This window comes from Labrus mixtus, chromosome 14 (genome assembly GCF_963584025.1).
Source record: "Labrus mixtus chromosome 14, fLabMix1.1, whole genome shotgun sequence".
NCBI classification, from domain to species: Eukaryota; Metazoa; Chordata; class Actinopteri; order Labriformes; family Labridae; genus Labrus; species Labrus mixtus.
The window spans coordinates 25,435,026-25,460,514 of record NC_083625.1 but is presented as its reverse complement, the minus strand read 5'-3'; the positions used below and the strand labels follow the sequence as shown (position 1 = coordinate 25,460,514).

The following is a 25,489-nucleotide window of genomic DNA, read 5'->3' as shown; positions in this document are numbered from 1 at the left end:
AAGTCGTAAAGGGGAAAAAAACAAATTTATAGTGCTGCACTTTTAAAAACCCTCAAACCTTGTTTACTTCAGTGTTTAGCAGCAGGACATTTTTTAGAAAGACATAAACAGTCAGGCAGCAGACTATCAACAGGTGTGTGTACCTGTAGATCAGCAAGGGTATTATTGGATCAGGTATATAGTCCTTTTGGATTAATGTGTGGGTGCATTTGTTGAGAAATTAGCAAGAACTTGACTTCACACAAGAAACGATTCAGGGAGACTCAGATGGCTTAAGTTAAAGCCCCCGGAGGAGAATTAACTAACAGAACAGAGTGTGATACTTTGTCGTTCTAAGTCAATTCTGTGAGACTCTCCCAAAGGCTCTACATACTGTATATCCAAAAGACGTTACTAATGTCAGGGTCATATTACCCCAACTAAACTAGGATGTTATGTCCAAAGACAATTCAGACACTAAGCTGAACAACACTGCAGATATGGGGGAGGACCCTTGACACGTTCAGCTGTCCTTGTTGGAGCTCACTGTATCAGCTCTGACTCTGTTAGGAACAGTGAATAAACAAAATGAAGTCTGTACATTTAACTTATACAGAAATTCCACCACAGCATTCATTTGCAATATTACCTTATGGATGTGCAGGTGGAAAAAAAAAACACATCTGAAAAAAGCACATGAAATGAAAAAGAACAGCGATCACGGAATGTGATTTTGAACATTTTGAACATTTTGAACATTTTGAACTTGCATGAACTTGAGTAATTCTACGACTCTAATATTATGTCAAAAAACTAAATCTGCACATGTAAGCCAAAGAGCAACCTCTGGTGTTGAAAAATGAAGCCAATGTGGAAGTGTAAAAGAACAGCTGTTCTTGGAGTCTAGAACTCATGCTTTCTGATAATAATAGATATGCTATATTTGCATAATTAGCGGTGTGTGTTTACTGACAGGCGAGCACGTTGTAATTTTGCAGGAGGCTGAAGACCTGCCTCAGCTCGGCCACTTTGCATGTTGCTAGATAGAATGAAAGTTAGGTAGAGATAGCATTTCTAATATGGTGACTGCCATGAATAGGTTTCAAAACACATCTTCAGAAACCAGCAGGGGAAGTCACTGAGATGGTAAAAACTCTCAATGCTGCTATTCTGACATGGTAACCTTATTTGTCAGTGGATTGTACCCGTGTCTTTGTGTTTCCCCTTGTTGATGATGCACTGCTGCATACGTTCTGTGTAAGTCGTTTCATGACAAAATCAAACCAAAATGATATATTCTTCTTGCTAATGCAGCTTGATCACATTACCCAAACAAATCATTTGAGTGTATTTTTAGACAAATACTCAACCAGCCTTCAGTAATGTCTGAATCTGTCTTTGCATGGATTACCAGCTAACTTGTCTTTACACTAATCTTTCATAAGGGAAGTAATCCACTTTGGTGCATGATATAATTTGGTCTATATCTTTTGAGTCTTTGTCTTTGATTGTTTCATCCTTTTTTAATCCAACAGCAATACAAATCAGATCCTGAAGTTCACTTTCCAGCAGCCATATAAGAATCCATTATATAATTGATATTATTACTCTGCAAATGTCAGACTCAAGACATCAAATCCAGTTAAGACGAAGAGTCTTTTCAACATTCAAAAGCTGCAGCACATTCCTGTGTTAGCATCACACAGAACATTGTTATATAAAGTCTGTGGATGGTAATGTTGCATAAGATGTGTGTAATTCTCTCCACTTTTACTGAATAAACACAACACAAGCCCTCCGTTCACTGTCGTTTCTAACAGGATTTTCACACTGGGTATGCAGAACTGTCATGCGTAGATCCAGATAATGTCACTCCACTGTAAACTCAATCAGGCTTTGCATCAAAACACACACACACACACACACACACACACACACACACACACACACACACACACACACACACACACACACACACACACACACACACACACACTCTGTCATTACTAAAAAGCACAGGGCTCAGGTTGGGACATGTCACAAAAATGAGCAAAAAAAAAGAAAATTACACACAGTTACACCATGTATGTGCTTGTTTGACACAACTTTATTGGTTTTATTGAGAAAAGGAGGAAAACACCTCTTCAGTGGGGTGACCGGTGTGTAAAAATCCCCTTCTGCTTCAGTCGTCTGCCATCTGAACAACTTTTCATTCAATTCAAAAGACTGAATGAAAAGTTCAGACGTTTACTGCACAGAAAAACTGTTATAAAAACTCACTTTATATGTATGTAACATAGACTGTAAATATGAATCAGCTTCAAAGCCATCACCATGGCTTTGTAATAACCTTATTACGAAAGGTGAAATTAAATTGAAACAATCTGAATCTTAATCACATATCAAGCAGCAATCTTTGGGGTTGTTAAATGAAGCCAATGCAGAAGTGCAAAATCCTGCAGTTTGTCAAATGTCCGCTTGAGGCTGGCTCCAGGAACACCAGGAGTCACATACACACAAAATTCAAAAAAGCAGTTTTTACAGCATAAATTAACATGTTTACAGCCTGGTACAAAAAAACAAATAGGTCTGATTAGTTATTGTCATCACTGGCACACACTGTACAGGGGGTGTTTTGATTAGGATACATGTTATCAATAGTTAGACGTGTAGCTGACCTGATTGACAGGTGGGTGCGATGTAACGGTTCATCAGGAAGCTTAAAACCCGCCTCAGCTCCAGCTCTCAGTCTGTCGTTAGGATAACTGAAAGTTAGGCTGAGACAGGATTTCCAACATGGTGGCTGCTGCTGATGAGCCCCCGGCGCCCCCTGCAGGAACAGATGGATGACGTCACTCAGGCTTCGTCCATTAACCAGGACAGAAACTCGTTGAGATCAAAAACATTGAGTTTCACACAAACAAGTTTGTAGTTCAAAAAAGACCCAGATGTCCCTCTACACACCCCCATATCGAAATGTCAGTTTTTTTTACAGCAGAAATCAACATGTTTACAGCCTGGTACGCTAAAAAGCATAATTCTTTGGACAGGGATTAAGACTTTAGATTGAAATCTTCCCCGTGTGCTGAAAAACAACACCACTACATTCATGCAAAGCCAGAGGTTTGATCGGAAACATGAAATGTTGGCCTGCGGGGACAGTGGGAAGGTAACATGAGTCAGACTTGTCAGGCTGTGTGTAATGAAGTTGTAATGAGTGTCATTATCATTAGAGTGCTCCCGGTTCCTTTGACTCACAGCTACTTTATTTATTGGAGATTGTGATAAGACCATGTTCAGGCACACAGGTTGTTGGTCCAGGTTCAGGAGCATGTCCTGTGACAGATTGAATCTGGGTGATGCCTCGTCAGTCCTGGACGTGAGTCATATTGGGAAAGACCGAGCTGCTTAATGGGCTGAATGAGAGCGTCTACGGGAAGCTGCTGCTCCTGACGTCACTGCTGACAGTCCTGGCATGATTTCTCACTGCTGGCATTTTTTTTTGTTGTTATGCAACTGTTTGCTTTAAGGTGGAATAGGTATGCAGTTGTTCCGAGTACAGTAACGGAAATGTTTCTTTGCATTAATTTTTTTTTTTCTGATTTAGTTATTTAAACTTTATCCTCTACATGCAAATCAAGTCAAGTTCTACTCAGGCTGTTGTTTTTATGAATGCAGGCTTTTAAGGTGAATGGGATAGTACTGCTTGTGATGTTACAATTATGAGCTATGATATTAAGCGTTTCCACCTGCTATGAGGAGAAATTGTAAAGAGACCTGAACCAGTATTAGAGCGCCAGTTTAGCTGAGTGGTTAAATCGCGTACAACAAGTACAGAGGTTAAAGTCCTCAGCACGTCGCCACTGTGCCTCTTCCTGCATGTCATCCCACCTCTTCCAAATAAATAATCTAATCAATTTTCCTAATCATACAAAGGTGGAAAAGGTTAAAAAAAATCATACCTTAATAATGTAAAAAAAACTGAATGCTAACATTACTATGTCATAAAAATGCTAATATCATGGTAATGTTCAGCCAACCAAACTGTCACTATAGACTAAATTAAAAAGGGTGATGTGTTTTTTGTTTTGGAGGCACTTGTTCTTAATTAATAGACTGTATATATTTATATATATGTCACTCCAGGCTGTGAACATGTCGGATGGCCGTGACTCCTGCAAATATTTGACCCCCTAAAATCAAGGTGTGGAGCTTTGATGTATTTGAAGTGAAAGGCATTTAAAGAGGACATATTATCCCCCTTCTCCACCTTTTCAATCAGTCTCCTGTGGTCTAAATGAAACATCTGTGCTGAGCTTTGGTCAAAATATAACATGAATCAAGCACCAGAGGAGGTTTGTGACCCTGTATAAACCAGCTCTCTCAGAACGCTCCGTTTTGGTGTGTGTGTCTCTTTAAATGTAATGAACCCCCCCCTGAGTTTTCCCAGTAGACATCACTCCTTCGCTAGTGAGAATAAAAATGGCGGACCTGTGCAAATGTTTTGTTCTAGTCTGGGGGTGGAGTCCATGGGTGGAGATATCAGTTGAGGGGAGGGGATTCTTTTACCAGAATCCCACTGTGACATCACAAGGAGAGCAAATTTGAAACTGATCTTTTATTCTGCATGTTGTAAAACTTATGCAGACCACAAACAAAGGACTGGATGGGTTTATTTCACATGTTGTGGGTCAGTAGACACTCAGGTTACCCAAATATATGTTCAAAAACACAATACAGTATGTCCCCCTTAAAAGTTGTACTATTATTTGCTTTCAGGACACAACATGAGGACACAAAGTCTCATTTTGGCACAGCACCTCCACCTTCATCATACTGATCCACTTTCAGAATCAACAGAGCTCACTCTGAATCATCTCTCAAAAACATGTGAACACTGCAGGTTAACACTCGTGCTTTTCTTTATGTCAAGTCATCCATCATCGTTTCAGTGCTTTCACACCTCAAACCACATCAGTCCTTTACTTACTTCTCTCCATCGTTATTGTTTTATTCGATCGTTTCCTCGTTATGCAGGGTTATTATAGAGGTTATGTCATAATTAGGCAAATTGCCAACTACATTATATTCTCTGATGGTGAACAAAGCCGTAACAGAGCACACATTTAGCTGTGTTGCTCATTCCACAAATCCAAGATCGTTCCAAGTTATATCTTGTTGTAAAGGTGACTAATCAGGCTTTCCAACAATATATAATACAACACCAATAAGTTTTATTAAAGGGTCGAAATAATTGACCGAAATAAGGTTTCCAAACTTTTTTTGAGGAGTTTAGATACATTGGTGCGTGGTAGTGGCTGATTGCAGGTTGCGGGCACGAGTCTGTCAATTAACAATGATTCTGATGCACTAACATACGGAACGTGGTGAGAACAAAATTGGCTGGTACGCACGTATCATGAATCCGACCGTAATTTTGTGTACGCACTTATTTTATGCGCAGAAGAAGTACATTTCTACACAGATATTAGTGAATGAGGGCCTCATTCACAAACAGTGTGATCGCACAAATCTGAGATTCATCAATATGTACTTGGATTAATTCCTACTCTGCAAACAAAAATAGAACTTCCTCAGACTCACTAATGATTGACCAGCTTTCTCAGAAAATGTAAACATACATTCTTTTAACTAAATGCACAAATTTCCCCCACGGGGCATCAATAAAGTTTATCTTTATCTTTATCTTTAAATGCATGACATGAAAAATAGGCCTATATGTTAATAGACAAGAATTCAAAACGTGAATTTACTAATGCATTACCTAAACGTATTAAATAACCATAGGATGCCTTTTCATACTTATTATACTTCTTTAATCTAAAATCTTTAATCTTATATTAAAGACTTGACAATGAAGAATATGACTATTGAAATATCATTTCATTTAATCCTTGACCTCTCTATTAGTGCCATGAAATATCGCATCTGTTATCAAAACCAGCTGATTAATTGGAGTCTATTTAAGGGCATGCAGATCCAGCCTTGCCTAAAGAAATTGCAGCCGGTGCCTTCAGAAGAGAGTGCATCAGACAAAACATTTTTGAAGCGTTTGAAGAAGTTCTTATCAGCTGATTCAGACTTCCAAGGCATACAGAATTCCCTGGAACAGCATCTAGGCCCTCATACACACCGCACCGCTAACTTTTGGGGCCATCTCTTTTGTCTCTATTGTCTCCACCTCAGCGCTCTTGTCCTGATACACCAATCGGATGTCCTTATATGGAGAGATGGGGGCGTCGTGGTAGTATGATGATTGCAGGTTGTGGGCACGAGTCTGTCAATTTTGAACGATTCTGATTCATTAACATACGGAAGGTGGTGAGAACAAAATTGGCTGGTATGCACGTGTCATGAATCTGACGGTGATTTTTGCGTATGGACTTATTTTACGCAAACACTTCTACGCAGATATGAGGCCCGATGTATTTTGTAATGAAGGGTCCTTGTGAAGACCCTGTTCTGTGAGGAGCCCCCTTGCTGTTCTTGTTGGGACAGGAGCACTCGACATAATTAACAGGTGGTCCCTGCTGCAGCTCTGCTTACATACAGCCCTGTGTGTCTGCAGTGTCTGTGCAGCTGCAGCTCACAGACAGTCTGACTCGTTGGGACTCCTGCCAGTCAAACATGAAGATGCTCTGGCTCACACTTCTTCTGACTCTTGTGATGCCCGGCCAGACTCCAGTCACGGCCTTTCCTCTCCGCAGCAAAGACGAGATACCTGCACAACGCCTCGCTGGACCGCCTGAAGCTGAGCAGAAGTTTGCAGAGGTATTCTTTTGTGCATTGGATGGTTTCAAGATTTACAGGTAGGGTTGTTTTATTTATGGAAGACTCACTGTGGACAGCTTTATAGCCTCTCTACTCTGACCTAAGTGCAGCTTTATTCAGGTATGCTTGGGATTTGTTGGTTCAGGTAATGGCTGGATTTCCTTAAAAGCTTCTTATATGGACTTTTGTTGGCCACTGATAGGATCTGTGCTTGTGTTTACAGATTTATTGGCCTCAGACTGCTTTACAATCAGTCTAAAATGTGTAACCTTTAAAATTGTTTGTGGATTTACATATTTTAGAGGGGGGTCAGACACACAAAAACAGCAGCTTATTACTTATTTATTAATTTAATTTAATTGTGTGCTTTGCATACACAGTCTAATGCTAATCTGTATGTCTAATCTTCAGTATCAGTTCCAGATGCATGGTAGCTATGAGCTGTTTTTTAATTTACTTTTATCACAGCATTGATCCAGAATGTAATCATTTTGTTGACTTAAAGAGACTTTGATTCCTTGTAATGATAACATATCATAATAAAGGTCTTCATAACATAAGTAATTAATTTCTACCTCCAGTGGAGTTACAGTATGAGTGATGAAGTGATAGTGATTATTTACGAGCTCTCCGTCTGATCGTCTGATCGTCTGCCACCTGGCTTCACCGTCAATCTGATGAAACTCTCCTCTGGAGCAGTAGTAGCATCAGGAGACGTTGAGTCTACAGAGGCAGCGTTATTTTCTGCTAACATGTAATGAAATCAGGAGATAACAGCAGTCAAAATATGAGAGCCGCCACACACAGTTAGTCATTATGAGTGTGGAGTGAAACAACTTGAGGGGATGTTTTGGGTTGTTTAATGCCTTTATTTTGGAGACAGGACAGTGGAGTCAGAAACTGGGGAATGATATGCAGGAAGGGAGCCACAGGTCGGATTTGAACCTGGGCTGTCCGCTCTCGTGGACTTTGGCTCAGTGCATGAGGCCCCAGCACTTACCTGATACCCCCCATTATATGGGATTTAAATGTCAGCTTGATGTTGGATAGAAATTGTATTTCTAAATGTCTGGAGAATAATTACATTTCTCGTGTTTTGTATATTTTGTTAAATGTTATATATTACTTTTAAATCAGCCTCAAAGCCAAAATGTAAAGACAAAAACTTCTGCTAGACAGAACTGAGAAGTGAAATTCAATTCATTTAAAAAAACATACCAAAAACTATCTGTCCCATGCCTTCCAGTATGATCTTTTCATTTATTTTATTTATTCTGTGAATACGTCCAATTACTCATAATGAAAACTGTCATTACGCATCAGACTATGTTGCTTCATTTATCACACTTAGCTGACGGCTGCAATGCACTTTTTTTGCATTATCATTCTAAGGAATATCTACGCCACTTCTATGACTACAAGCCAAAGTCACAGAGGCAGAAGAGGGCTGCAGACGGACATGTGGATAATGAGTGGACTACTGACTTTTGCAATAAGGTCCAAGAGATGCAGCGCTTCTTTGGCTTGCCTCCAAGTGGAGAGCTGACCAACGAGACTCTGGCCGTGATGAGGAGGCCGCGCTGTGGTCTGTCGGATGTGGAGCGATTTGAAGAGACAATTCGCTGGAAGAAGAACACGCTCAGCTACAGGTTAGAGATGGTCACAAAGCTGGGCAGGAAAAAAATGTGCTGATGGGACTCAATGGAAAAGCAAACATGTTGCATCAGGTTAAATCACAGCCTCTGTCATGTGAAACCATCTCATTATCCCTGTGGGCCAAGCTGTGCTTTGTACTGAATGCTGACAGAAACATATCAACATGTACACAATAACAATGCTTACATGTTAATGGTTAACAGGTGTCATTTTCACTATGTTCACCATCGAATACCTTTCACACATAGAAGGCTTTAATGGAAGAATGTATGATTTTTTGATCCAGTAGATATCATATGCCTTTGAGCACCAGCATGAACCTAAATCAACTCAAGCTGCATTGTTGTGTTAGCATGCTAATGCTAGCGCTCTTTAGTTTGTTCGTTGCGTCACACTGCATGTGAATATACAGGAAATGACCGTGATCTAAAGATGCTTAAGTGACATTCAAATAAGCAGTGAGTACAGTATGTTATTCTTCTTTTCTCTAGTCCCTCAATCAAACAACTTTTATACCTGAAGTGATGAGCCGGCTGTCCGTCCCGCCATGTAAACACGCTGTTGATACGGCTCTGACAACATCACAGACAGTGGGACTTGGGTGTTACACCCATTGTAGACAGTCATGACTCACAGAGTTATTTTCAGAGGATATACTTGATATCTGCTACATTTAAGTGTGAAAAATCGCATGAAAAATCGCATATTCTTCCTTGATCAACTTTTTAAAAACCTTTAAAGATGTTAAATTCATCTCATACAGCTTCTTTGTTCCTTTCAGGATCACTGGCTATAACTTTCCCATCCCGGCCTCAAAAGTTCACAAAGTGTTCAGAGCAGCCTGGAAGATCTGGTCCAACGTTGCACCCATGAAATTTCGCAAGAGGAACAGGAAAGAGGCTGACATCGTCATCTCCTTCCACAATGGAGGTGAGCTTGACAGAGAGCAGATATTCTCTGTCAAGTTGCATTGAACAGTGTCGCAGTGATCCTCACATTCATGTATGGCATCAAGAATTTACTGCACTCAATGTTTCACTGCAGATCATAAGGACGGCTCACCTTTCGATGGGAAAGGAGGGATCCTGGCTCATGCCTTCCAGCCCGGCTATGGTATCGGAGGAGACGTTCACTTTGATGCTGATGAAGAGTGGAGCTTCAATTCTACTGGTATTAGAGTTATACATCTTAAAAACTCAATAAAACACTGACTGTGGACTTTTGTTGACTTACAGGAATCGGGTTTTGGGAAATGTACTCTCTTGAAAAGACTTAGACTGATACAACAGGGCGTACACAATACAACACCAAAACAGTCCTGGGACACCCCCAGTCCAAAAAGTTGATGCAAGTTGATACGATGCCATACCATGCAATGTTATATGATGAGGATGAGCTATGTACAATAGAATAGGATATGATTCATTATGATATGATAAGATAAAATACGATCCAATTGTTGCGATACGATACAATACAATTCTATTAAATTAATTTGGATTTGATACCATACCATTCAAAATTATATAATAGGAAAACATTGGACGAATCAATACAAAAGGATATGATAGGATACGATATGATATGATTTGATATGATAATGTTCAATTGGATTGGATTCGGTTCAGTATGCTACGATTCAGTTTGACAAGATAAACAATGATACGATATGATGCATTCCATGATAATGATTAGATATACAAACAATACATGGTAAAAGGAAAGGAAAAGATGTCATAGTGCTGCATTATAACAGCATGCATGCAGGAGAAAACAATTATTTCCACACCTATACTGTACATTGTTTTCCTTTCAGAATGGCTACATTAACCGCTAAGCTAACTAAAAGTTGCACTAAAAAAAAAAATCCTCAGTAGATGGTGCAACTTCGCAGCCATAAGAATATAATTAATAGGCTATGTAGTGTTCATATTATATTGACAAAGGAGGCTCCATCTTGGGGGTGACAATCATTTTCTTGCAGTGAGTTGCTTGAGTGACTTTATAACGCTCTCACTCTAAAACTAATCTATAACCAGCGGCTGATTTGTGATGAGATTGGAGGTGAGTAAAACAGCTAGCCTGGTTTTGTTACCTGCAGCCCCTTTAATACTTTGTTCTTCATGCTCCAGGCTTTAACCTGTTAGCTGTAGCAGTCCATGAATTCGGCCATGCACTCGGCCTTCCCCACTCGTCTGACCTCGGAGCAATCATGTACCCTGCGTACAACTTCGCCCCCACTCATGAGCTCCAGCTCTCCTTTCGTGACGTCAAAGATGTCCAAAACATGTATGGTGAGTTTAAAATACAAAGCATCATTTCCCTGTTTGGAAGTCAATCACAATGAAATTCAAAATGACCTTTTTATTTAGCCAAGTTTTACTCTCAGCCTAGAAAGAAAGCTCAAATGTAGAGCAATGGGGATGCATTGTTTTAATCTCAAAGAAACTCTGTATTGTTTACTTTGTTGCCTGCAGGTGTAAGTCCCAATTTTGATTCACTGTTCTCAAAAAACCCTCCCCCAAGAACACCCGACAAATGTGATCCAGATTTATCATTTGATGCAGTATCAGAACTACAACAGGAGGTCCTCTTCTTCAAAGACAGGTATGAACTGTGTACCTTTATGTGTACATAATGAAGAGTCACACACACACATTTCAAAAGAAGGCTACAATCAAAGTGAGATTAATAAATTATCCAGGTGGCTGTGTTTTAATCTGGCTATATCACCAATGAAACAAATAAGTCCTTTTATGGCTACATGGGAACCCTTAATTTGCGGTCTTTCCCAGAGTTAACACCGTCATCAGACGCTAGCTGATGATTTCAGAGATGGCTTCTAAAAAAGAAGGCCTGCCTCGTAGAACACGCCTCTTGGATTTCCTTGGCTCAGAGTGAAACGACAATCAATAACCTTTTTTTTTCCCATAACTTTTTCATTTTCAGATTTATGTGGCGCAGACATCCTAAGTTTGATGAGACAGGAATGACCTTGATCAGCAGTCTGTGGTCCGACAATGTACCTTCTTACCTGGATGCCGTTTATGAGAATGTGGAGAGGAATGTTATTGTGTTTTTCAAAGGTAAGAGCGATATTTATCTTTCATATACAGTAGTGTTGTAGAACTCAAGATCGGTCTGGAGACCACTTTTTGAAGGTCTAGTCTCAGAAGTGATAGCATTTCCTCTCTGTCTTGTCTCGGTCTCAGACTGGGCTGACTCTAGATTTTAAATCAAGACCAGGCAAGAGCACTACTTATAACTATTTTTCCACTTAATTACTATGATTAGAAGGAAACACCCCTTTCTAAATCAATATATAACTTTAATTCGTAGTTCGATTTTTTTCACCCTGTTACGGCCGCATCCCTCCGGGTGTTTCGGTCTAAGTGAGTGACACACCCCCTGCACACAAGCCGGAGTGGATGGAGACGACAGCAAGAGAGGGACCGGCAAAAACTCAAATCTTAGCATGCCTATTCATCTAATTTCTAGTCAAAATGATATATTTACATTGTCAACAGGCAAGGCAGACAACTTCTTGGGGCCCCAGAAAGGGGTTCAGTTGCCCAACTGAACACTGATTGGAGGGCACGGGTTGTAGGGCCAACCAATAGACTTATGCTTAGGGCCCCAACAGACTCTTGAATTGCCACTGTATATTTACACCTGTTATAAACCACACTGGTCTTGACTTAGTCTAGTTCCCTTAACGTCTTGGTCTTGTCTTGGTCTTGTTCCCTTAATGTCTTGGTCTTGTCTTGGTCTTGTTCCCTTAATGTCTTGGTCTTGTCTTGGTCTTGTTCCCTTAACGTCTTGGTCTCGTTCCCTTAACGTCTTGGTCTTGTTCCCTTCACGTCTTGGTCTTGTCTTGGTCTTGTCTTGGTCTTGGAGCACTCTGGTGTTTTGCATGTCTTGGTCTCGGTCAGAGGGGTCTTGACATCAACACTACAGTAGGCTATATATATTTGGTGGAAGTAGACTCCGGGACATCTTCAACTCGTTTATGGAATACCATGGACCACCATGTTGAAGCCTTTAGTTTGGCCAACACCAGAAGTGACCTTATTTGTATGCAAGGGTAGAAACACAGAGCTGCACCTCTTTCCTGGTTCTCATGTGACCTCAGTGACAACTTGCTTATCACAGGTAGACACACCCTGCAGACTTCAGCTGATTCTAAATGGAACCATAAATTAAAGAATAATACGTGTATGACTCATGAAATTGATTTTAGACCAGTGACTCTTCAGGAAGAAGTAGGCTTATTATTTAGATTATTATGTACATTACATTTGTCTTTTTTATGTACATTAATTCACAGTTTACAGTTATTTTAACCAACCAACAGTTCTCCTGCTTCTCATCTCATGTCTCTGGTTGTGCTCTCTTTCTTTATTGATTTAATGAGCATTTGAATAATTGGTAATTTGACACTAAGTGTTTTTGTTCAGGTCAGAAATACTGGATCCTGAGGCAGCTAAAACTTGAAGAGGGGTTTCCAAGAAACATCTCAGACTTTGGATTCCCCTCCACAATAAAATCTGTAGACGCTGCTCTTCACTTCAGGAATAAACGCCTCACCGTGTTCTTCACTGGAAAACAGTGTTGGAGGTATCTAATGAGATCCAGTTCCCTGACTATTCTCCCTGTGTTTTCCCACTTTCTGCTGAGGTTAGTTGTATCTATTACCATGTTGGTAGGATGAATATATCTCTGTAAACAAAGAAGCAAACAAGCACTACCAAAATGCCAAACTACTGTTGAATAAGTAAAATCAGAAAAGATGCCAAAGTATGAAACTCCTTAAATGAATATGTCCTTCCCAGTCTCTCACAGCAGGTTGTGCAATACATATAACAACATACAATAAAGAGTTGTGTCACTGACCATGTTTCCCTTTTTGTGTCAATCAGCAGGATTTGATGCAACGCTGTATTACATATGTCCTATGTGACAAAGCACCATGACTTGCAGTCATTTGCCTTCTCATCTTAGTGTGGGTTTTTAGCTAAATCATCAGGAACACATTGCTGGTTTCCCCCTCTTTGACATGCAACTATATCAAAATATAGAGTAAATTAAGGTCACAATATTCACCATCAACTAGCGTGCTAATTAATAGCTTACTGGCTGCTTATTAGTCATTATTAAGCACTTATTAGTACCTTATTCTACATGACCCTAGTCTATAGCTATAAGTCCTTCACTAAGAGTTTGCCCTCCTAATGACAGCTTAGTGATAGCAAGTTAGGAAGTTGTTGAACATGAATTATGATCCTAATATGCTTTGCTTATCATGCCCTTAAAATAAGCCAAAACAAGATCATAAATGTTGAACAACAACTTCCTAACGAACTATCATTACACTGTAATAAGGAGGGCAAACTCTTAGCAGCCAGTATGCTACTTGGTTGGTTGTAAACTAATGATCCAGGTCCGGATCAGAGTACGCTTGACCCCAAAGTCCTGTTCATCTGATCAGTGTGAACGCAAACATACCACACTCGTGTGTACTGTGCCTGAAGAGGTGTTCTAGGGCACTATTCATGTGTACTCGAGTACGGTCCACGGGAGATGTGAACACAACCGTGCCAAAACAAGGAAGTGGACTGCTATACGACGCAATTCTAAATGGCTCCCGTCGCTTCATTAACTGTGGTATCTGGCACAGCATGGGCCCATTTCATCCTCTGAGCTGCACGGTAGATGTGGCAGTATGAAGAGGGTGGTTGATGGCATCTCAAAAAATAACTAAAACACCCACGGTTAGCAGGATGGACTCAGAATGGTTGCCATGGTTGCTTCTTCTTCTTGCAAACCAACCATATGCATACTGCCACCTGCTGTATGGGACTGTGTACATACTGTATGTACATATGCTAGTGGACTCAGGTACGGAACTATGTTATTAATGTGAAGGTAGACCATCACAGACCCTACCCTAACCCCTGAAAACACCCAAATTAGCATGCTAATAAGCAACTAGTTAATGGTGAATACTGTGACCTTAATTTAAAGAGTTACCAAAAATGGATATAAAGCTTCATCGTGTTTCTTTGTGTATGATATGAAGGTACAATGAGCTGCAGAAGACGATGCAGGGATCACCGACGCTTATAGAGGAGCAGTGGCCGGGCGTACCAACTCCAATAGATGCAGCGGTCTTCTATGAAGGTTGTTACACCAGCTTCCTTTTCCGCTTTAAGATTTTTAATTTGCATACAACAGAAAAATAAATTCAGCAAAAATCAAAGGAAAATGTCAGGCTTGTAAAGGAGAAATGAACCATGTTTACCCAATTGTTTTAAATGATCTTGGAATCATGGAATAAAACGATAGCCAATTGGAAAGCGAGCTGAAATAGATTTCTACTCACTTCCTGCTCGCTCTCTAACATATACAGCCCATGTTTAGGTCTTCGTCACAACTTCATCCTTTTACGTTTTTCTTTGTGAATTTTCAGTCGAATCAAGAACTAAAACTATGATTTATATTTTTCCCTTTCAGTCATGTTTGTTTACTCTTAAGTCACATCTGACCACAGGAGATGTGTCAGATTTGAAGTTTACACAGTCAGGACTCTGGTTGTTAGGGAATGAAATCTTTTCGAGTCTGGTGTGTTGTTCTGGTCATATATCGTTGCTCTTCACACTAAAGGAACAAAACTGTTAAATCTATCGTCCTTCATCGTCATGTGTGAGGTCTCTCAGGCTTAATCTGAACCATAGCCATCCCTGAATAACACAAATGTGGTTCTGTTTAACTGCAGAACTGACACAGCTCGAGTTTCATTTAGATCATTATATTGGGGAACCCTTCCTTTTACAGTCCCCTAATAACCAGGTATTTATCTGGTAATTGTGGTGCATTATGGTGTTATACCAGTGGAAATAAGATGGTTACAGGGAATCACAGGGAAACCATAGCTGAATTACAAAGAAAGCCTCCAGTACTTGGCTACATTCCATGTCCAATTGGCAAAAACAAACATATTTAACAAGCAGAGAAGAAAAGAGAAGCTGGTATTAATTAATCTTGTCAACACAACAAAATGTTAAAGTTAACATATCTTAAAGTGATGCAGGAGCCTCATTTGCCAGTTAGTTACCACAGGCATCATGGCTCTCAACAAGGATCAGTTCATATTTTAATAATACTCAACTGTCTGCAGCCCCTTCAGCCCCTTAGCTTTCTAAAGACTGAACACCAAGATAATGTGCATTAACACAACGATCAATCTTCTTCCCAAACAGGATTTGTGCACTTCTTCAAGGGAAATATTCACTACGAGTTCGACTCACTCTCCAAAAGTGTTGTCTCCACTGGCCCTCTTAACAACGAGCTGGACTGCAGGGAGACGGGGGACAATGAAGTCCTGCCTGAGAGGAGATGACATGAGGAAAGACACTCCATGTGGGCCGATGACGACATGACTTCTGTTTCTCTGCTGTGTTTGTATACACAGCAGCAATAACCGCAGTGTGAGCAATAACCACAATGTGCCGAAAAATCAGCTTGGGAACCGAAGAGTAATACAGAGAAGTGTCTCAAAGTGTTTCATCAATGTGAAGAAACTTTCAAATGTTGTAATACCAACATTTGTACATTTTTTAAATCAAAGTTTATTGTGCGTGTTGTTTTTTATTGTTTTTGTATATAAAGACCATTTAATTTCTTTTTTAAAGCTTTATTTTCAGGATTTTTAGGCCTTTATTTTAGAGATAGAACAGCAGATTGAGTCAGAAACCAGGGAGAGAGAGCGTGGGGAACTGCATGCAGGAAAGGAGCCACAGGTCGGATTCTAACCCGGGCCGTCCGCCCTCAAGGAATCAAGCTTCTGTACATGTGGTGCACAAACACTTTGCATAACTTTTTGGTGATTAAAACTATGGATTGTTCCTTTTCTGTTGCATCACTGTCATCCTGAGTGTCTGCGTAATCCGCCGTTGATCAATCTACCTGAGACAATAGATTGCAGCGGATTCTGAGTCCAGGATTATGTAAGTGTAGCTTTTCACTGAAATTATGAAAGAATTGCTAATGGATAACGACAGATTTAAGCAGATGGAAATTAACCGGCATATTGACTTACAAAGCTCTTAAATGTAACTTTTCAGTTTGTCACAGTGTGCATGAAGGAAAGACTGAGTTTTTTTTCTTCATGAAGTCAATGGATGCAAAAGAACAAAAGTTTATTAATCCACAATAAAAGTGACTCATGTCAGTGAATACAGCTGCTTGTTGGGGTATTGTGACACAGTCTTTGGATTAAAGTCACATATCACAACTTTTCATTTAAAATGTTTAAAAACAAGACACAACACGCCTGTGTTTGTTAGCGAGGCTCATAACTATTTTACCAGAGGCAACAGCAGTGTGCAGGCTGTCTGAGTCAGAGGTCACAGGTATGTCACCGGCATGGAAAACTCTGAGGAGAAAAATGTTTTAAATTGTCATACACATTTAAGATGACAGTCACTGCTGTAAGGGGATAATTAAAATGCTGCATGGATGAGATCATATGAACGTCTTTGAGAGTAAAGCCCTCTAATCATTGATCGTGAGTCGACGCCACTAGTTCTTTGCCGTCTGCTTGGTGTATCAGGGCCTTAAGGCAACCCCACACAGCTGTTGTGGATGCCCCTCGGTGTGCCAGGCAAATGGCAAACCAGCAGGTGTTGCAGTAATGGAAGCGGGAAGGAAATTGGTTTACATAAAACGACCTAAAAAGAGAGAGAGAGGTTAGAGTTCTTAAAGGTTTACAGACTAATGCAGAGCTGGCTAAACACTGAAGCTTTAGTCTCCACAAGGCAACCAGCGTGAGCATCGGCTCTAGGGAGGAGGGGGCGGGGGGAGACAGCTCTCTCCAATGTTTTGAATTTCAACTGCAGTACCCATTTTAAACACTAGGTGTCAGAGTTACATATTGCTCCTTTAAATATTATTTTCTGGCACACAAAAAAACCCCACATTTATTTAGTTAATAAACACAGTTATGATTCAGACTCTAAACTATTCTGCAATAAGACACAACACATTATAATGTGTAAAATCAAGATTAGACAATAATTGGACTCTACTCAGTTGTTCCTAATGCACCATTAGACATAACTTTACGAGATCAAGGTGTAATTAGAAATCAAAGACAATGACAAAATGGATCCAAATATACCAATCAGACTCTAAAATTCAGTTATACTTACAAATCTCAAGAGCACTTCATTTGATGCTGCAAACATGGGATTTGATAGCTTCACTCATATAACATAGGATATAAAGGAATCTAATATTGTGTCATGGATAGCCTTAAGAAAAGTCAGACGAAACACAGATCTCTGAAAGTGTTAATTACAACTTTTGTCTGTAATTTCCCTCTCTCAAATGTCATCATGTGGGTTGAGATCAAATGTCAGTAAAATGCATGAAAGCCTCTCTTGGTTTGAAGTCAAACTTTGATTATTGTATTCACTGATGGTTTTCTTATGGAACATAATAACAACTAAAACTCCTTTTAACGTGTATAGAGGATTATCCTTCAGTGCAGACACACACCATTATCCAACAAGGCATGCTGTGGGAGGTTGTTTGATTCTTTGTAAATCTTAAACATCATCATCTCTACATTCAATAACAAACAGAACGATGCTTTAAATGGAATTCACTCCCAAGTCAACAACAAAACATTGTCCACAGTTTTTAAAGAACATTATCTACAGATAAAGTTTAGTCAGTAATCGGAACATTTTTGTGTTATAGAATAAATATATCTAAAATATGAATGTGTAAACTGTATTGTCACAATGTAAACTGCGGACCCCAAGAATAGCTTCTCGCGATGCTGAAGCTAATGGGGATCCAAATAAACAGAAAGAGAATCATGAGGTTAATTTAGTCGTTTTTTTCCCTGGAAATTTTAACAATTACACCATAAGATGATATCTGCACATTTTAAAACACACTGCTATATACAGTATTATTAGTGTGGACCAATGCAGTAACCTTACTCAAAATGTCCATCTATGTTTCTGTTTGGATCCACCTGAAATACATTCTGAAAATTTTACATCATAAATGATTGTGCATTTATTTTGACTGTAATTTTGCGTGTTTGTTTTTGTTTTTGATAATGGAACAAATAATATATTTGAAAACTCTATCTGCAAGAAGTTGTAAAAAAGAAATACAGTAGTACATATTTGTTTCTTCATGTCCTGAAAATCTTCCACTTTTTATAATTACTGTGACTATATGTGGGAAACTTTTTTTATTTGATGAGCAATAAAAGCGCCACTTCCTCTATTACCCATAAAAGGGAAACTGAGTCACGGAGTCGTCGAGGTAGTTGCTCAACACGCCCTGATCGCAGCCTTTATAATGGCTGCCTGCAGGACAAGGAGACATTCAGCAACACACATGGAGACTTTCAATCTATGCGTTCTACTAAGCCTGGCAGTCACAGTCTACTGTGTGCCACTACCACAGGTGACTGTGCAGGATGAGACTTTTGCAGAGGTATGTATGCTTGTTTTTGCTTTTGTATGCATGTTTTCATACTATTCTGAATTATAGTGAATGTGGAAACCTTATTATTCTAGAAAATGTTAATATTAGACACAGGAAGAAAATGATTAGCTGCTTACTCTCTGCCCTCTCTAAATCAGCAAACAGATAACATCTTCCTTCTTTTTACATTTCATAGCTGATGCATTGTTGAGTATTTAACTCTCAATCTCTCCTGCAGAGCTACCTGAAGAATTTCTTCAACCTTACGGAGGAGACGGGTCCGACTATCAGACGAGGAATCAGCCCTGTGACCAAGAAGCTGGGAGAAATGCAGCGATTCTTTGGTCTCCAGATCACCGGCACCCTGGATGCAGACACCTTAGCAATGATGAAGAAGCCCCGCTGCGGAGTTCCAGAAGGAAACATTGCCCAATTCACCACCTTTGGAGGCGACCTCAAGTGGGACAAAAACAGCCTCACCTACAGGTGAATGATCTGAACAATGAGTGTGTAAGAGAACCTGTTGGTTCCATGTAACTACTCTGTGCATTGCATGTAAGTAACCTTATGATTTTCTTCCCTTCAGGATCGAGAACTACACACCTGACATGTCCCCATCAGAAATTGATGACTCCATAGAGAAAGCGTTTCAGGTTTGGGCCAATGTCACTCCACTGAGATTCACAAGAATCTACAGCGGCATCGCTGACATCATGATCTCCTTCGGAAGCAGATGTGAGTCTGAATTAACTTCTTCTTTACCATTTCCCAGTCTCTTACTTTCACTACTTAGTTTGTTGGGTTTTTTTCCAAAGAAAGAAATGGCCTGTAGCCTCTAAGTAAGGAAAATAAGTAAAGAAAATGTGGAATTGTCTTATACCTGCATTTTCTGTGGTGGCCTGTAGGGGGAGACACAACGGTTTGTTCTCAGTTCATTTATTACCTCAGTAAACATTTTTAGAGAATTTTTTTCTAGAATCAAGTCTTCTTCAATGCAGCATGAAGAGGCTTAGCACTGCGTTTCCACCCTCTTCTCCAAATATTTTCCATTTTCATGGCTCCTAAAACCAAGATGGCAATTTCAGTTTCTTGCAACACATTGGAAAGCTACTGAACTGTAACGCTCATGCATTCTGAAAACCACAATCCAACTGAATATTTCTTAGAACAAATGTTATTCTACTTGGTTTGCAAAACTTGACCATGAGCAAATGTTCCTTCTAACAGCACATGGTGATTATTACCCCTTCGATGGCCCTGATGGCATTCTGGCCCACGCCTTCGCCCCGGCTCCTGGTATTGGAGGAGATGCTCACTTTGATGATGATGAGACCTTCACTTTCCGCTCAAATTCAGGTCAGTTAGTTACCAAATGTATACTTTTGTTCCTTTTTTTTCATCTGAACTTGAGTTGCAACTAAACTTGTAATTTGATGATCTCTGCTGTAGGTTACGTCCTCTTCATGGTGGCCGCCCATGAGTTCGGTCACTCTCTGGGATTGTCTCACTCTGATGATGCTGGTGCTCTCATGTACCCCCTGTACTCATTCAATAACCCTGAAACCTTTGTTTTGCCCCGGGATGACATCAATGGAATCCAGTCTCTCTATGGTGAGTACTCATATTGGTGCATCTATTGGTGCAAGTGCTAAAAACATTTGACCAAAAATCCCTCAAGAAAGTTCTGCACAATTGTTGATGATGTCATACAACTCAATGATAAGCCGACTCTATCGAACCTCCAGGTCCAAATCCTGACACGGATACTTTTCAGCCAGGACCTGAGCCCCCCACCACCCCTGATTCCTGTGATTCAACCATGGTGTTAGACGCTGTTGCCACCCTGCGAGGAGAGATGCTCTTCTTCAAGGACAGGTATTGTAGACACACAGCTCATTTCTTAAACATCACTGTAAGTCACACAAAATCTGACTTTAAAACTACTTTCTATTCTTCTTTGTTCTTAGCTTCTTCTGGCGTAGCCACATTCAGAGCTCGAAATCTCAGCAACTCCCTATCACAAACTTCTGGCCAGATGCTCCCGTCAACATCGATGCTGCTTATGAAAGCAACGTGTTGGACAGCGTCTTACTCTTCAAAGGTACAATATTAGTTCTGCAAATCAAACCAGAGCTCCTAATCAGAGCCAGACTAAGAATTTTTCAGATTTAAAATCACGTCATGTTTATACTAAAATGTTTTTTATTTCCTTACAGGTCGTCGAGTGTGGGCTTTCAGTGGCTATGATATCGTGCCCGGCTTTCCCAAATCTATCTCCAGTTATGGTCTTCCTGAAAGTGTGCAGAAAGTCAATGCAGCTCTTTATGATGCAGCAACTGGCAAGACTCTGTTCTTCGTAGGCAGCAAGTACTACAGGTATGTTGAAATAACGAGAAGTAAGATTAATAACATGCACTGATTGTGGTTTGTATGAATCAGTCTAATTCCTGCTTCTGTTTCTTTAGTTACGACGAGGCCAAGAAGAGAATGGATAAGGGATTCCCCAAGAATGTGGATCAAACCTTCAACGGACTGACCGGGGAGGTGACGGCAGCTTTCCAGTACAAAGGTGAGCAGCATTCAAATCTAATCTGTGTTTTTGGGAAATAAAAATCTACTGAATCAGAGCAAATTTGCACAGGAATTGACATGCTGTTCTGTTCTGCAGGTTTTACTTACATTTACAGTGGACCGTACATGTTTGAGTACAGCCTGAGGAGTGGCAGACTGTTCCGAGTGCTGAGGAACGACTATTTCCTGCGCTGCAATAAGAACTAGACCAGTTCAGCCACTAAGGTGCTTACATAGCCACTCTGAGTGAAAGTGAAGGCACTATAGCTGTAAATGTAACATTTTACAGAATTATATTGTTAAACACTTTCAGGTATAAACTTTATTGAAGTCCTTCCTGAGAAAAGCACCTTGTATTTTTTTGGTATATTTTTGTAACTTCTGAGCTTTTCACTTTTGCTATTTAAGATTAATTTAACTCTATTTTATGTATCTTATTTATCTTCATACTCATTGTTTGAACATCTCTTTTAATATTCACTAAACTGTTTTAACTGTGTGTTTAATGAAGGTTAACTGATGACTACGGAGCATGTAGCATAAAAAGATTAATCACTGTTACAGATACACACACACAGACATTACACTGAATTTGAAAACCAGACAGATGAATGTATACCTGCAAAATTGTTCAAAAATATGTGATGACACCAAGAATGTTCAATAAAAGTTGATTGAAAAGTAGTTTGATGTATCTTGTTATTTTTTAATTTGATGTTTAGAGCAGGGGTGCCCCCACTTTTTTGGCTTGTGACCTACTTTTAAAATGACCAGTTCAAAATGATCTACCTGAATTAAAATATGCTAAATATATTCATTTATATATGTACTGAGTATACTTTATATGTACAATATATGTTGGCATACCCTGCATCACTGCATTAACCCTTATGGCACAATACAATTTAATACATTCATGGTCACTACCTTACTCTGATGACTTGCACTGAATGGAGTCAGCCAGAGTTGCATAGTCTGGACAGTAGCTGCTGGTAGCCAGCTTCAAACAGGCTTCCAAATGATATCAGTCATGGTGGAACGGTATTTGGACTTAATAATCTTCATGTGGGAAAAGGCTGACTCGCACAAATAAGTAGAGCCGAATAATGCAGTCAAGGAGGTAAACCATTTCTTCATGTTTGAGTCCTTTTCCTCTGTGAGTAAGTTCCAAAACTGTCCATGAGCCATGGACTTCATCTGAATGTCAGCCTGTAGTGTTAACATCTCATCCTCCACTGCAGACGAGTTCAGGTGAAAAAGTGTCGCAATTTTGATGCCAGTGAATCAACCTCAATATCTTCCCTAAATAGGTAGCACATAAATGTGGGGATTGGCTTCGAGTAAAGCAAAGTCTTGAAACCGTCTGTCAAAGTCTGACAGACAATTTTCAATCTGCTCTGTGTAGCGCGCACTGTCGAGTTGCGCGTGTAAAAGCCCTGTAAAAGGGGATATTTGAGTCAAGATACAAAACATTCCTCAGATCGTCTGTGTATTGACTGGTCGCAACATATTCACACAGACAGATGACTATAATCATCTGAAAGGAAATAGGCATCCTTCAGATCGATGGTGACGAACCAATCTCCTCTGCAGATGGACTGTTTTACCCTACCACATAAAGGTGCTGGTCATAATATGGCTGCATAGGTTGTGTTCATGTTTGAGGGCTGACATAAAAGGGCGGTCCAGCAAGACTGTAGCAGGATGGAGTTCCAATTTTGTCATATCTGAAAGTCTTAGGCGGCCTGCACTGTCTCTGAGGCCGTTCAGACTATGTCTCTATTCTGTTTTCCTGTATGCCATCCACTGGGCAAAGTAATGCCTCATCCTCTGTATCAGATGGCACAATGTCTGGAACATCCTCACTTTCTTCATCATCACTCTCTTCCATCTGAGGAAGTTCTGGTGCAGGTCTGTTTGGCTCTGGTTCTGTCACATTGTCTGCTATTACAGGAGCCTCTGATTCTGGCGGCTTGGCAAGGAGCTGAGGAGGCGGGGGATAATAATCGTCCTCATCTTCATCTTCCTCTTCATCAGGGCTGCGTAAGCTGGCACTGCTTCATTGTCGGTAACAGCTTTTTGGATTTGTTAACTTGTTCTTGCATTTCAGTTTCCTTTTGAAGTACCATACGTTTTAGCTGCTCTAGCTCTCCCCTGAATTTCTCCTGCTCCTCATCAGCTCTTGCTTTTTCTGCTGTGTCATCTTTTATTGCCTCTTGCAATTTTTTTATATAGTCCATTAGGCTCAGCAATTCTGCCATGCCTTCATCTTCAAGTTCACTTTGTTCATCACGTTCAACAGAGCCGGCCCTAACCATTTTGGTGCCCTAGGCAAGATTTCATAATTTTTTTATTTAAAATAAAAAATACTTAAAAACAAACATGAATAAAATGGTAATAACTCTAATATTTCTTATAAATAAACACAAAATAAAATAAATACAAATCACCAGTGTAACAGAACAAACAATACCAAACAGTGCAGGGAGCAGAAGTGGTCACTGACGGCCCAGGGACGGCAGGGGATGGTTTTAAATGTTTTAAAATTGCATCTGGGGAGAGAAGATGAGCATTTGTGGAAAAATGGGCATTTAATAATATAGTCAGAGCAGTACAGAAACATCAGTATAGTTTTTCAGGTGAGCCCAAACGTTTTCCTTACAACCAGACCTACAGCATGCACAACTACTGTATCTATTCAGTGAGGACTTCAAGCACAAAATGCATACATGCTCTTAGACAAAAGGCAAGAGCTTAAAACTATTAATGACAACAGGAGGTGGAAAATAAACATTTTAATCGACTAGGGTGTAAGCTAACTAAATACAGAGATGTCAATAAATATAAAAGTAGGTTTTGTGTCCCAAACAACTCAGCCCATACTTAACAAAAAAAGAAGTGTATTTTCTTACACTGGTTATTTTCTTACCATGAATAATCTTAACCTAATAAAAGTACAGTGGAAATAACTGATGTTAACTCGAGCTAGGAAACACTGACGTTACTATCATCCATCCATAACAAGCTATCTTAACTACAACAGATAAATCATTTATCCGTGCAACACGTTACCTCTGTGTCTTTTTCATATTTTCCTCCTCTTCTTCTTTTTCGGCCCTGGGCTCCCGAGGGCTTTGTTGTTGTTTTTTACATTACGGTCATTTATAAACGTGATATTAATCCATATGGTCAGTGTCACTCACTTCCAATAAATCGCCTGCCTTCCTCCTCCACAACGAGCAGGTAACGGCAGTTAACGAGCAGCTGTGTTGTGATGAGCCACGTCAAGCAGGAGACAAGAAAATAGAGCCTTTTTAAATGTGATAGTTGTGTTTTCATGGCTTCTTTTGGATCATTACTAAATACAAGCATGAAAATTATATTAGATAAATAATATTAAGTGACATTTAAACGCATTTTTCCTTCTACTTCTTCTTCTTATCTTCAACTTTTCTGCCGCACTCATTTGGGGCGCCCCCTATGGATGCTGTTGCCCCTAGCATTTGCCTATACTGCCTAAGCCACAGGCCGGCCCTGACGTTCAACATGTTTAGTGATAAGGGAAACCAGAGCATTACAAGTTTTGCCCAGAATATTTTTGCTGTTTGTTCCTGATATTCCAAGAAAGTCAAATATTAAACTGGCCTGTGGTAAGTTGAAAAGGAGATCCTTTAACTTCAAACTGTAAATCCTCCATCTCTGTACTCATTTTGACAGAAAATAAAAACTTTGAGGTGGTGCAATGCTTATACCAGTGACAATGCTGCTCCTAAGTGGACGTTCTTCACCTCAGGAAACATGCTTCCGCTGACTTGGCTAACACGTTGATCAAAGCTCCTCTCTCTGTCTCCTGAGTTATTTTTTTTATTATATGGGATGATTGATATGGGATGTCTTCCTCTGCTATGGGATATCAACCACACTTCAGTCAATCCCAGCGGTGCCTCCAAATGTAAAAGCCCTGTAAAAGGGGATATTTGAG

At 39.9% G+C, this 25,489-nt stretch overlaps 2 protein-coding genes across 2 annotated transcripts; both read left to right on the top strand.

The window, feature by feature from the left end:
* The first annotated feature begins 6,280 nt into the window (after window positions 1-6,280).
* Window positions 6,281-15,839, top strand: LOC132988526 (matrix metalloproteinase-18). Its single transcript, XM_061055975.1, has 10 exons — window positions 6,281-6,771; window positions 8,164-8,420; window positions 9,209-9,357; window positions 9,472-9,597; window positions 10,560-10,721; window positions 10,905-11,034; window positions 11,377-11,513; window positions 12,885-13,044; window positions 14,507-14,607; window positions 15,687-15,839. Exons 1-10 carry the CDS (start codon window positions 6,628-6,630, stop codon window positions 15,824-15,826), a joined length of 1,506 nt encoding a protein of 501 aa, XP_060911958.1. The 5' UTR covers window positions 6,281-6,627; the 3' UTR covers window positions 15,827-15,839.
* A 2,946-nt stretch (window positions 15,840-18,785) lies between these two features.
* On the top strand, window positions 18,786-22,191 carry LOC132988528 (collagenase 3-like). Its single transcript, XM_061055977.1, has 10 exons — window positions 18,786-18,945; window positions 19,175-19,422; window positions 19,523-19,671; window positions 20,164-20,292; window positions 20,386-20,547; window positions 20,682-20,811; window positions 20,904-21,037; window positions 21,153-21,312; window positions 21,402-21,505; window positions 21,605-22,191. The coding sequence occupies exons 1-10, from the start codon at window positions 18,808-18,810 to the stop codon at window positions 21,712-21,714; spliced, it is 1,464 nt and encodes a 487-aa protein (XP_060911960.1). The 5' UTR covers window positions 18,786-18,807; the 3' UTR covers window positions 21,715-22,191.
* The last annotated feature ends 3,298 nt before the right edge of the window (window positions 22,192-25,489 follow it).

Bases quoted from the DNA above. Each gene is read 5' to 3' on its own strand.
- LOC132988528 (XM_061055977.1), top strand. From the start codon at position 18,808: ATGGCTGCCTGCAGGACAAGGAGACATTCAGCAACACACATGGAGACT. The intron at 20,293-20,385 runs GTCAGTTAGTTA...TCTCTGCTGTAG, and splicing joins CACTTTCCGCTCAAATTCAG to GTTACGTCCTCTTCATGGTG. The intron at 20,548-20,681 runs GTGAGTACTCAT...TCGAACCTCCAG, and splicing joins TGGAATCCAGTCTCTCTATG to GTCCAAATCCTGACACGGAT.
- LOC132988526 (XM_061055975.1), top strand. From the start codon at position 6,628: ATGAAGATGCTCTGGCTCACACTTCTTCTGACTCTTGTGATGCCCGGC. The intron at 9,598-10,559 runs GTATTAGAGTTA...TTCATGCTCCAG, and splicing joins GTGGAGCTTCAATTCTACTG to GCTTTAACCTGTTAGCTGTA. The intron at 10,722-10,904 runs GTGAGTTTAAAA...TGTTGCCTGCAG, and splicing joins AGATGTCCAAAACATGTATG to GTGTAAGTCCCAATTTTGAT.